Genomic DNA, 13,334 nt, shown 5'->3' with positions numbered 1-13,334 from the left:
ACACAAGCAGTAAAAATGCAAACAAAAAGACAACTCTTATAAAAATATGCACTGTCCTTGAATTTGATTGGTCCACACCCGAGACGGCTTTCGTTAGAGCCTAGTCTCCACTGGTGATGGGCCAAAAGACGCCAAAAGGCGTACAATGGACACTATGGAATGTCTTGGTGGCGATCAAATGTACAAACTATTGTTAAATAATAACTAAGTGTGGGGGGGGGGGGGGGGACACACCTAAATAGGCGAAGTTTATTCCATCACCGATTTTGTTTAAGTCAGAATGTCCGTGTCATCTGCTGTGTACCTCCTGTTGTGTGTTGTGGACAAGTGGCTCTTGCTTGTGATGGCGGCTCTCGAACTATTGTTGTCAACGACAAAAAACAAACAAAAAAAACCCGGTGGCTCTTCTTCATCGAAAGGTTGCAGACCTCCTTGGCCACGATGCACCCACCCCACCGTGAGTCACTCGGCCACGATTCCTCGCAAGTCCTCAGTCACGAGTTAAAACCCAGTTTCCCAAAGACGCCCTCTTCTGCATTACATCCATCTACGCCTGACTATTAAATAAGCCGGACAAATTTACGAAATAAAATCATATTCTTGGTTCTTTCGGTAAAGTCACCGAAAGAAGAATATGAATCCCTGCAGTCACGAAAGCTTTAAATCGAAAAACAATCTTGGCTGTGGCCAGTGGGCATGAAGAGTGGGAAGTGTTCGTTCTGGGCACCGTACCAGAGGTGGTGGTGGTGGGGAACACGAGAAATAATTTTCACGCAGTAGTCTCAGAACAACGTATACATAAACATCCCCGTGTCCTTTAATGTCTCTCATTTTGCCATTTCAACTACATGGTAAATGTTTATAAGTTAGGCGTGTTAATCTGCAAACCAACATTAATACAAACAAAAAAGTGTCCGACAATGCATGTAATCACAAAGGAACAAAATAGCAGTACCGACAGGAAAATGTACAAAATATTAATTCCAGAAGCGCGATTGTTTCACCGCACGACCAGCGAAGGAAGGTTGTTTACCACCTGACCGAGACGGACACGCGGGATTTGCGCTGGCACATAAGCTACGTGTTCTTCAAACCAATTTACATCGGCGTCACGCGATGAGATTAACACATTTTTTCATTAGTAAATGTTACATCGCTCACAAGCGAGCAATCTTAGCAGCCTCAAGTAAGAACCCTGGAAGATGACGTCAATTACCCCCCCCCCCCTTCGTTTTCCACTGGCACATCCGAGCTGTGCCAACGCGGGGTCCATGCAGTACGGGGATGGCTTTACGCTGAATATTTGCCGAGCTCAGCCGGTACCAAACTGTGAAATTCCGGCCTTACAAGACATCTTAATCTTGCACTGGGCCCAGCGGTGGGGATGGTGGGGGGGGGAAGGCTAACGACATGCCCGAGACATCAGTCAGGTACCACCGAGGACACGTTACCGCGTCTTTCGCATGCGGCACGACTCAATTAATTGTGACGTCAACGGCGCGGCTCGGCTTTTTACAGAGGAAAAACAACCTGCCTTGTCCTGATCCACGCGGCGCTACCTTGGCCCCCGGCTTGGCTCGGTTCAGTTACGCAGCGGGGTTGCGGGGGGGAAGAGGAAACGCATCAACTTTTAAAGTCACCCGAGTTGTCTTATCCGGCACTAAGTGGAGCATTCTCGTATGTCCTGCAAAGCGGTCACTGCATGGCATCGAATGGAAACTTTTTATTACAAAAAAAACATCGAGGCTTTTTTTGTGCAATTATTGGTTGACCAGGCTGAAGACAAAACAGTGCCGGCTCAATTGCTACGACACCTTGAGCAACACGGCCACCTCCACACAAAAGTGGCATTCACACTCCCGATAACCAATGGGAAAGCAAAGCTAAACAACAAAGACGCAACTCAAACATGCTCTCAGGAATTCGCTGAGGAAACCTCCAGTCAGAGCAACAAGGCCTCTCAGCAAACCGCGTACCGCGTTTGCTGGGTAATTTTTACCACGTGCCCCCGATTCAACATTTTCGTACAATCTTGCGAAAAAAAACACATACAAAAAAATAAACCACTTCCTCCACTGTGCTGCCTTTAAGGCTCAACATATCCCGCTTAAAGTAATCGTCTGTTCATTCCTCTGCGGAACAAGTCCTCCATCGGTCGGAAGGTTATAGGAAGAAAGTCGTTAGTACGGGCGACCAATGAAGAGAAACACAAGAGCCATCCCTCTAACCGCACGCACGACATTGTGCTGTTAAAAGTCACATTCATGTCCATTATACAATGCAATGACACATCTGTGCGGAACGTTCGTCGGACGGTGCAGGTGAAATCTAAGGGAGTTTCGTGCTTAACTTTTTCAAAAAGTCACGCGAGCGAGCGAGCGATTTACGTGATCTCACATTCAGCAGGGACGTTTACTGCCAAGCGGCCGTGCGCGCGCACAGCCCCAGACACACGGTGCAGATGTTGGTCAGCTTTCTCCTCCACCTCAACACAGACACGTTAATCATTAGTATTACGATATAATTTGTTCTCGTTATTAGTATTATTGCTATATCATTTTTTTTTTTACAATTATCTTCTAACTTTTATTTTTAGTTGTATTATTACGATTCGAAGCACAAACTCATCATTACGAAATTGTGAGAACTATTAATTTGTCCTGCGTCGTCGTAACCACGAGCGCAGAAAACATCACGGCCGTCAACACCACCCACAACCACCAACCACCACAAAAGCACTTCACTTAAAGGAGAATCGACCACGGCGACGGCGTCAATCTCGGGTCTTCTACGTCGCATCTCGTCAGATGGACACCTCCACTCCAATCCATCCACGTGGTCCCACACGTGCAGTGGCTCCATCAATAAAGCACCGTCGACAGCCCTCGCCCAAGCGCCGACGGAGCACGGCCTCCATCGCCAACACCTCTCCCCCCCCCCCCCCCGACTCTTTCCCAACCGTGACTCAGGCATCCCCCCCCCCTCAGCCGACCTTCCCCGACTCGCAATTTCGCCCCCCCCCCGCCTCCGCAGAAGAGAGGCGACGAGCCGTCCGTCTTGCATTAACCCTGCGGTCGGGGTATGCGGCGCGCATCTCGAAGCCACGTTCTTTAGAAGCCATGCATTAGGGTGCCACTCAATATGCATACGGAAAAGTTAAGTTTAAATTGTCTGCGATCAGACCCTCTCCATTTGTTACCTTTAGTGTTTATAATCTACTGCTGAATGCCATTCTAACCTCTTAATATTTACAGGTTGCTCCGGATTCTCTTTGACGTGCATAGTTAACTCTTCTACGCACCTCCGATTAGCACGCTGCGTACGATGCGAATGCTCGATTCAAGTCCGTCGAGCAACCAGTAAATACAAAGGGATTGCCTTCAGACTCGCAGCGCTTCGGTTTAACCGGCAAGCGAATAAAACCAGGAAGCGTGACCACGGAAATAACAAACATTAATTCTGAGTGGCACCCTACCATGCATTTTGGAACGGAGGTGGGGCCTTGTGCACATGCCTGACCTTTCAATCTGTGGACTAACGGCGCATGGCACTCAAATTGTAAAAGGCGTGCCGGGGGAAAATTGCCTCTGGGATAATATGCAAATGCAAGAGTGACGCCGCAGCTGTACACACACAAGTGATGACACAAGTACCAGGGCAGATGAGTGGTCACAATCTGTCGCCAGGCATCGAAGTTCCAGCTTGACAACGAATAACTATGCACGGTACACAATACGCGATTTCAACATTTATCGTTAAGGCTGGGAGATAGTTCAAACTGAGCACTGTGGTTAACACAAACACCAAACACGGATAAGGACGCACAACCGTGATCGGCTTTGTTGTCCACCACAACAAGAAAAACCATACGTGGGCCCTCAATAGGCCAGTTTGTTGCGCTTCATGCACACAAAGCGGAAAATTAAAGCTAAACCAAAAATATTATTAATGTACAATAACAAAAATTACACGAGACCGCCTGAACATTCTGCGTGTGCTGCGAAGGGCAGGCGGCCGAGTTAAAAAAAAAAACGAGACTCGTCTTGTGAGCGGGAAGAATTCTGTACGCCCCTGCCGCATCTCGCATGAGGTTACGCCCCTTGCGGCCAAAGGACTTCCCGCTTTATAGTACACACAGTGCGCCATCTGCAAAGATGAACAATATATTTCCCAGTCAGGGATACTCATATACGTCATAAGGTATTGTATTTCTTAACCTCTTCCGCAAACCTTTTCAACTATTCATTTCTCAACAAAGAAAACATTGCTAGTAACTCAGAGGTACGAGACGTACTTCTGACATAAGACCTCATCGCAACGAGACCCAGGTTTACTTTTGCTCCTGCGGCCGTGCGCGGGGATTGCGAGGCATCGGAAGATGTAAACACAGCAGACGTGATTACACCACATCGTTAAATCCGCGCCACCATCTTGCAGTGCGATGGCGTGGCGTGTGACAGCTCGACAGACCCGCACCACCTCGTTCCCAGTGCCATCGCGCTTGCGTAGAAGCCTTCTCTGCAACACGCGCAAACGCACGCCACCTCCTGTCCACCACGGGCCATTTCATACAGTGCTTGCCGCCGCCCTGAAACACAACAGGGCCTCCCCCCCCCCCCACCTTCGCCATCTCCCTCCAAAACTCAAGCGCTCATGCCGTCAAACGCGGCTCAAAATCTCCTCTGCTGATGTGATCATGCAATGCACGCACCCCCCCCAACACCACCCCGAAAGCTTCAGTGCAAAGCAGCAGCAGCCACCGCTGTCTGCGCCATCGCAGCCTTAGAGCACGAACAAAAAGCAAAGTCACCAGGCTTCCGGATTTCGCTTGCACACAAACGTAGTTGTCGAGCGTGGGGTTCACAGCGGGGAGGTACGATTTTAACAGCGAAGCGCATGTACAAGGCTGTAAGGTAAGGACGGTCTTAATGACTGATCGATTAATAAGTGCCAGGTCCTCGAGAGGTCACGGCAAAAGGCGAGCGATGACTCGGAAGAGAGTAATGACGCGAGATCAAACCCCGGGGAGGAGGGGCGGCCAAGGACGCGGGCAAAGCTTCACACCGCCTGTGGTCTCGACCATCGACTGTCGACTCTCGGTCAATTGGCCGCTGCCACTGGCCCGAGTTCGAAGCGAACGTGGCAGGAGGGCGGGAGGGGGGCGGGAGGGGGGCGGGGAGGGGGGGAGAGGGGCGGGAGGGCGGGGCCCGACGCACGCTAGTCGAGTAGCAAGGCCTCGGTGACGCCCTGTGCGGCCAGCTCAGCCTGCACGTTCTGCAGGTAGTTGGGGTCGGGGAATCCGTGGCCCGTCACGTTGGAGCCGAACTCCGTCTTGTGATGGATCTCGTTCCACACGACGGTGTCCGACTCGCCAGTGGTGCTCGACGTGCCCACCGTGAAGATGAGCCGCCGCTCCCACGCCACAATCAGCAGCTTCAGCACCTGGGGGGGGGGGGGGGGGGGAGGCAGCGGCATTAGCAGTAGCAGCAGCCACACCGGATCGCCAATATTTTAACTATGCAAACGGTAAGAGAAGACCTGGGTAACGCAATTGAACGGAATTAAATATAGTACTCAATATTTGGAACAATCGATAACGTGTTTACTTTCACTCTGAAACTTCCCATTGAATCGATAACTTCCTCGAGAACTCTCACGACCCAGCCACTCCCTCTCCTCTCTCTGCGGCGGTGGCTACCGTGCTGCCAGGGCCTTCGAAACGATGCTGCAAGTTTCCTTAATTGCCGCCGGCGTCGCGCTGTTGACCCAGCGGTACGAACGGCCGCACCGCAGTCGATTGGCAGATTTGTGGGCGATCGCAGCAGCAGCAGCAGCAGCCACCCTCCCCTTTACCTTGCGTCCCTCCTCGCTGTCCGGCAGGTAGCAGTGGCGGGGGAAGCCGCGGGCCGTGAATTTCTTGCCCGGGTTTGGATGCTCTGGCCCCTGTTGGCGTAAGGGGGTACAGGGTAGGGGAGGGTGCAAGTTAGAGCAATGTCACAAACACGAAACGGCAAGGGGGGTACGGGGAGGTTAATACTTCCCCTCTGCGTAAAGTTTTTAGTACAAAGTTGCATTGCTTTTGGGGTCGAGGGGGGTGGGGGGGGACTGGTACTCTTGAAAACCGGCCAAATTTATCACGCCAAAGCTAAAAGGATGATTTGCAAATATGCAAACACATTTTTGCACCGACAGCTACCGGGCAGCTGCTGCACTGTTGAGTAGATGTATTGTCCAATGCGTACGCAATATCTTGCCTAACTTGTTTGAAAAAATATATTCATGGAAGTATAATTCAACTGCCGCATTGTGTTGTAAAAATACTTTGGCCCAATAACTCAATAACTCACGGTGATCAGAGGTTTTAAGCTCGTATGAAGTTGTTCCTAACCAACAAATATTGCATTTTACATATTTCATGACGGTCTACTGACAGATTAATGTAACTTGACTATAGTGCATCTTGTAACGCTGCTGCAGTGCATCTTCCATCAAAGGGGGGGGGGTCACAGGCCAGAAGGGGGACTTGTGAGCACCTGGGTGCTGGACGGGATGTCGTAAATGATGCGGATGGCGTGGCAGTCGGGCTGGCCGGGCAGTGAGAACGGAATAACGTGGAACTCCATCTTGCCGGGCGGCTGAGTTCCCGTCTTCTCCCCGTAGATCGTCTTGCACGTCGGGCACTGCAGACTCCCATCCTGGAGAGGAATTAACAAAGATAAAAGATCTCCCATGTAGGCCTACGCAGACTATTTGGCCAAGTGCTGTTGAATAAGCACCTACCGAGGCCGGCACAATGCCCGACCGCTTTGTCTCCCCGGAATAGATTGTTTAAACGCCCCACCAGGCACCCGCTTAAAGCCGAGGCCGACATAGAGGACACCTCGAAACGATTCAGGCATCACTTTGCCACTGCTGTTGGGACGTGGCCCGGAGTCGAACTCAGGTCACCACCGTTTCCATACTTTCACAGGCTCCCACGTCCTTGTCCCCCCGTGAGATCGCGAGCGTCCTTTCAAATAAAATCTGCCGTTGTCCTTCCCGTCTTTCACCCGGGCAGACCGAGTTTGTTTCCCGGCCATTGCCAACAACAACATCATACGACAAACATCACATCATCACATGACACCGTCCCCCGCCCATTACAAAATCATGGCCATCGTGCCGTCCCCCTCCGTCGGCACAGCAGACAAGGATGTGTCTCCCGCACCTTATTGCCGTTGCTGTACATGGCGACGAGGCAGAGGAGGTGGAACGCGTGGCCACAGCGGCCCAGCTGGCCCAGTCCGTCGGCCCGCACGCCCGTACAGCCCGTCATGCCCTCGTAGCCTGATGGCACGGCGAGGCGCTCCATGCAGATGGTGCAGTCCTGGCGCAAGGGGGACACGGGGGGGGGGGGGGGGGGCGGGAGCGGAGCGAGAGTTTACACGGCAAAGCTTCAAACTTGCTCGCTTGACCTTTTGAGGCCGAGCCAACCGAAGGGAAGCCCATGATCGGGTCAGGTTTTCAATTAGTAAAGAATGAATGTGAATAAGAGTAATCCTTATCATCATCATCATCATCAGATGCGGTTTCTTCACGGTGTCGACGTGTTAACAGAAGGTTGTGGGTTCGATCTCGACCTTGACGAATGCATATTTGGAGTTTGCGTGCCCTCTCCATGGTCGTGTGGATTTTTCTCTGGATCCTCCAGGTTCCCCCCCCCCCACCCACACATTTAGAATCAACATCACACATTTAGAGTATTTGGCTGCTAGAAATTTCCACGTGCCAAGTCACTTCGTTGAGCTATCATGTGGCCCAGGTCGCTTCTGAAAAAGAGCTATATAGCTCAGTGGGCCTTAACGGGTAAAATAAAAATTGTTCGAGTTTAGTTTGTTTAGGACGAAGGCCTTGCAAAGCAGCCGCCGCCTCTCAATCCTGCAGCGGTAATAACCCATGTAAGAACTTTCACGTTAACTGAATGACGTCGCTCCATCTCTCTGGTGAACGTCCCCTCGGGAAAGTTCTGTTACAAATACCAGTAGTATTACTATATGCAAAGAGTTATTTACAGACGGGGAAAATATGGTGTTCGCCACAGTCAGCTCACCTCGTCCGGTGGGTTTTTCATCATTTGCAGGTATTTCTTCACCACATCTTCAGGTGATTTCTTTCCTATTATCAAACAAACAGCTATATCAGTTAAATATTGCTATTTCTATGATGCACGCATAACCGCCAATACGGACGTGGGCGATTGTTTCTTCAAAAGGACAGGCAAGAATGAAAATTCAATTAATGTCTCTGTGATGTGACTCATGAACTGAGCTCGTAAACGACGATGGCAGCCGTGGTTTGAGCGGTCCTAAGCCACATGCCCATTTTGGAAACCCCACCTCCCACCCCATCCGGAACTGAACCAACCCATGATAGGCAAAATAAAAAGAAGAGAAAGGAGAGAAGTCATCTAAGAGATCACAACATTTTTACAATCATCTTGAGCATACAAAGCACATGCTGCTCGGAGTGAAGCTTCATAACAACACTTCAACGCAATGCTTGGGTGAGAATTAACACTTTAAACAACTCTCTCCCGACGGATGGAAGGGAAATGGGCTAAATCACACGCTTCCGCGGGGTTTCCAAAATGTTAATCTTTACCAATCCTTCAGTAAAAAAAAACACAACGCAGCTCATTTCACCTCCCCACAAATTAAACATGTTCATTCCAAAATCCTCCTGGCTTCACAAAAAACAATATTAATGCACGAGGCAACTGTTTAAACAAACTCTCTCAACCTGTTTTGAATTTCGGGAATCTCCTCCTGCTGGGTGAGTCTATCACATGATTGCTGCTGCTGGCTTTGCCAGACGAGCCTCGTTCGGTCAACTCAAAAAGGACACTGCCGATGGCGTGGCATGGGGGTGGGGAACGGCCGAGCGAGCGGCGTCGTCACCTTTCTTGCCCTTGGACTTCTTGATCTTGCGGCAGGTGCCGGAGACGCCGGGCACGGGTCGCAGCTCGTCCTTGCTCACGGCTGGAGGATGGAAGAGATGCTTAGGGAGGGCGCGAGTCATGGGGAGCAGCCCCCCGCCGGCTGGGACCGACCGCCACGGGCCAACGATGGCAGAAGAGTAGTATGGGGTCAGAGAGAGCAACAACAACAACAACAGGGTAGAGAAGGAGAAGATCGAGGGCATGAAGTGGCAGGCAGAGAAGGGCAGGGCAAGACAAGGAGAGGGTGAGAGGCAGGATTAGAACGCAGCGAGGAACACGAGTTAGAACGTGACAGAGGATGGCTAAGTAATGTGGGAATTTTTCTGTGTTGTGAGCAGAAAGGGAAAAAAAGATGCTGTGCTGCAACTCTTTGCTGACATCACTGCTGATGGAAGGGCCTCCACAAGAATGAGCCACACAGTTGCTCTAGAGGATATTTGTCACCTCTGACGCTGGCAGACACTTTACCCCATCACACGCGATCTATCGTTCAAACTAGCTGTGGCGATGGAGGCTGAGGGAGAACGAAACTGAAGAAACTCGCCCATGGATTAAATTGCCACGCTGGGAGATCTCTGAATTGCAAGCACGGTGTGCTGCTCACCGTTATGCTACGGCTGCAACATCCTATTAATCTATAAAGCGTCTAAATCTTATTGCGTCTCAAGATGGTGGTGATCAATGCGTTGATGGCTTTCATCGCGATTTCACACTTAACAGAGTGGCCCGCGTGAAGGCTGCCATCTTCCGCTCCAAGATCGTGGTGGTGTAGCATGGCTGGAATGGGCCCTGGGTTCAAATGGGACCCCCCCGTCCTACCCCCCCTTTCCTACTCGATTTCCCTGCATTTCGTAGCCTGGTGCCTGGCCAACCCTCCACCCCCCCCGCCCCCCCAACCGCCCCCCCCCCCCACGTCATCGGCCCTCGTCGCCCGCCCTCGTCGCACGCTCTACTCCCCCAGTGTGCTACCCTCCGTGTTGTTCGTAAGCAATCTAAACTCGACGGGGCGAGGGTATTGAGTTATGGAGGTCAGATTAATATTACGATTCAGCAGCAGCGGTTGCAACAGCAGAGGGAAAGATTCTCTTTCAAGAAGTGACCGTTGCGTGACTTGGCTTAGCGCGCGTGCCAAGTTTCCATTAGACATAAAACCGAAGGCAGCAGACGGCAACGGAATCACAAGATCGACGCGTAATACATCTTCTGATCTGTTCAAAGGCATTCCAAAGCCATTACGTGTTGAAAATAAGTTATGTATCCATTATAAATGTGTCTTTTTCTATCACAACACTAGGCCTACCTGCAAATGCAGACTGCAGAGATATTGGAAGGTTCATTGCATTTCCTGGAAGTGAAGGCATCCTTAAAGAAAGAAAGAAAAGGTCAACTGTAAGACATAAAATCAAGACAAGTACATCCACGACGGGATGAGGGCTTTTCCGTACCTCTTCCCAGTGTCACGGTCACTGAGCACAGCCCAAAAACGCCAAGCGGCCAGCAACAGCCCACACCCTTGAAGGTGTAAGAGATAAGAGTCAACACGTTTCTCAAAAATTACAAGAGAAGGGATGTATTCGAGCATACTTTGACCCGCTGGTCAGTGCGGGGTCGGCAGAGACTGGGACATCAGCCGTGGAAGCACAGGCGTCAAGCATGAGAACGGATTGAGCCGCACTGCCCCTCTGGCCCACCGCATTATCCCCGCAAGCCCTACGTCGACAGCAGTTTCGCGCAGGGTGACCTCCCCTGTGTAAAACGCAACGCAGGGCCGAACCCTGCTGCATCCCAGATCTCGGGCACGTTCACTGGTAATCGGTAGTTGGGAGAACCGTTACGGCAGTTCGTACGTTGGGGAAAAAGCAGCACACGTGTGCAAACTGTGAAGTGAAGGAAGCGACTTTTGCTGCAGTCTTTCGCAGCCCAGGAGCAATAAACAGATGACAGGAAAAATACTGAGCTGACAGAATAATTAGCTTTTCTGCTTGAGATTTGTGGGAAGTGGCGAGACTGATGTTGTCAGCGAGAAAAATTTGCATTCTGCTCAAGGCCTGACAGCATGCTGAATATGTATCATCATGTCATGCTTTGAAACAGTTGTTTATGGCACCGTTACAAAGCAAGTGAAGCAGACCCTCGTCTGTATAATATTAATACTAACCACAATCCACTACAGCAGCATACAATGAACCGAGTACAATGTTTGCTGTTCTGAACAGACACCAAGGTGTCTTTCAACGTTTCTTGCCCAATAGCAATAAAGCGATCCAGCACAATTTGTCCTAGAGGCTTCATCCTGCCAAGTCTCATCTAAAAAGTGCCGGGTTTGCTGCTTAACAGGTTTGAGGCGGATGGACAAAAATATTACTTTGTATTTATACGTTTACATGTGTACAAAAGCAATAATGTAACGCGCAACGCAACGAACCAAGTTGGATTCCTGCTCACGGCCAACATCAGTGACGATTATCTGAACCGGTCCTGTGCCTCCCCTAGGTCGACTCAGCCTGAAATGAGTACCTGGTGTGGTGTGTATACATCGCCACTGGGGAGACAAAGGCGGCCGGGCGTGGTGCTGACCACCCACCCCCTTGTGTGCCGTGTCGGCCTTCGTAGGTGCTCGCTAACAGCACTTGCCCCAATAGTCTGTTAAGGCTATATGGGGGATCTTTGTCTTTTTATAGAAACACACACACTTTTAAAAGTTATGATGATAATGACCACGGCGACACCAACATTCCCCGTGAAGCGTACAAACCCTCACCCTGGTGGTGGCAGCGCAGCAGCGAGCCTCATTGGGCCACCCCTGGCCGCTGGCCCCATCCTGCTGATGGCTACGACCGGCCCCAGGCCCGGAGGCATCGGCACCCCGACACCGGCGGCGGACGACGTCGGCGACAGTGGCGGGGGCCCCGGGCGCGCGGCCGCCGCCGGCACCGGCATGCCGGACTGGCTCGCCTTGCGCTTCTGCGTCGGAGGGCGGCCCTGGCACTGCTGGCAGCCGCACGACAGTGGCCACGCCTGGGTCGACTGCGCGTGCGGCACGGGACTGCCCGGCGACGACGACAATGACGACGACGACGCCGCCGCCGCCGCCTGCGTCGGCACCGGCGAGGTAGAGGAGGAGGCCGTCATCAGCGGTCCGCTGCTGTGCGACGAACCATTTCCCTGACCCGCACCCGGTCCGGGCTGCAGCGACTGCGCCACGAACTGCATGTGTCCCAACGCAGCACCGCCCGCCTGCTGATGCTGCTGGTGATGTTGCTGCTGGTGCTGGTGGTGCTGCGGCTGGTGGTGCTGCGGCTGGTGGTGGTAGTGGGGGTGCGGATGCATTGGAAGAGGCGGCGGCGGGCTTGAAGCGGGCGGGTACGGCGCCTCGTACGTGACGAGAATGCGGCGGCGGAAGTTCGTGCGCGGGTTGATCTGGCACATGTTGGAGAAGTCGACGTAGTAGGGGAGGCCCGAGAGCGCAGTCAGGTCGAGGCCCGGCCGCCGGCGCTCGTAGGCGTCCTGCAGCGCGGCGCACAGGTCCGCCTCGTAGCACGTCCACGCGCCGCCGTCCTGCTCCCACTTCCACACGATGCCGCGGCCTGGCGCCGAGTCCACCGGGAAGTAGCGCTTGCGGATCGGGCGCATGGTGCCTGAGCGGTGCGGCAACGGCGGGGAGATGATGATCGGCGAAGGGAAGCGCAGAGGTCACGGTGACGGTAGGTTGGGGATGGTGGTGGTTTGTTGTGGTCGTGGTGATATGTTGTGGTCGTGGTGGTGGTGATGGAGGGCGAGGATAGGATGGGAGTGGTGGTGGTGGTGCAGGCAGTGGTGGAGGTGAGAAACAGAGGAGATGAAATACACATGGTGGAACCAATTACATTTTATAGAAATAAATCCAACAGACTGCACCTGCACTCAAAAAAACCCATCAAATAAAATATGGCTGTCCACTTAATTTGGCTAAATTCCAGAAATGGGAATGGTTTTCCTGCCAAATGACGATATTTAGCCCCAGTGTCAGTGTGGGTGGAAAATTGCTGCCCCGTGTCGATCAGAGGTTACTTTACTAGATCTCAGAAGAAGTTCCACGTCATCCACTTCCGTGGGCCGTTCTCCAACACTAAGGGCTGCACTGCTCTGCGAAAGATCTGAATGGATTCTTCCATCTCACGACATGATGCCGATAAAGGAAATCGCGATTGGAGTACAATATAGAAAATAAACGAAACAAATATGTCACTAGGGCAGGTACGTTGATCTGGAAAGGATTATGCATCGGGTAAATATGGGTATTTGTTTCATCAGCTTTAACGAGTGCCCCTTGTGTTTTGTTTGGATTATAACACATGGATTTTTCTGCCGAGCTAAT

At 51.8% G+C, this 13,334-nt stretch overlaps 1 protein-coding gene across 2 annotated transcripts in view; it reads right to left on the bottom strand.

The window, feature by feature from the left end:
• Window positions 1-788: 788 nt before the first annotated feature.
• LOC116950160 (E3 ubiquitin-protein ligase DTX1-like) overlaps window positions 789-13,334 on the bottom strand; it is a 33,084-nt gene continuing 20,538 nt past the window's right edge. The window contains exons 3-10 of one of the 2 annotated variants that reach the window (XM_032967700.2): window positions 11,739-12,615; window positions 10,278-10,339; window positions 8,937-9,077; window positions 8,090-8,154; window positions 7,208-7,366; window positions 6,534-6,695; window positions 5,854-5,943; window positions 789-5,442 (exon numbers count right to left, since the gene is read on the bottom strand). In XM_032967700.2, coding sequence (XP_032823591.2) covers window positions 5,218-5,442; window positions 5,854-5,943; window positions 6,534-6,695; window positions 7,208-7,366; window positions 8,090-8,154; window positions 8,937-9,077; window positions 10,278-10,339; window positions 11,739-12,615 — 1,781 coding nt within the window. In that variant the 3' untranslated portion in view covers window positions 789-5,217. The remainder of the gene's footprint in view (window positions 5,443-5,853; window positions 5,944-6,533; window positions 6,696-7,207; window positions 7,367-8,089; window positions 8,155-8,936; window positions 9,078-10,277; window positions 10,340-11,738; window positions 12,616-13,334) is intronic. The other variant, XM_032967701.2, reaches the window with a different exon arrangement.

Source organism: Petromyzon marinus, chromosome 38 (assembly GCF_048934315.1).
Source record: "Petromyzon marinus isolate PM22_M1 ecotype Great Lakes invasive population chromosome 38, UKy_Petmar_22M1.pri1.0, whole genome shotgun sequence".
NCBI lineage: Eukaryota > Metazoa > Chordata > Hyperoartia > Petromyzontiformes > Petromyzontidae > Petromyzon > Petromyzon marinus.
This window is presented reverse-complemented; position numbering and strand designations above follow the sequence as displayed.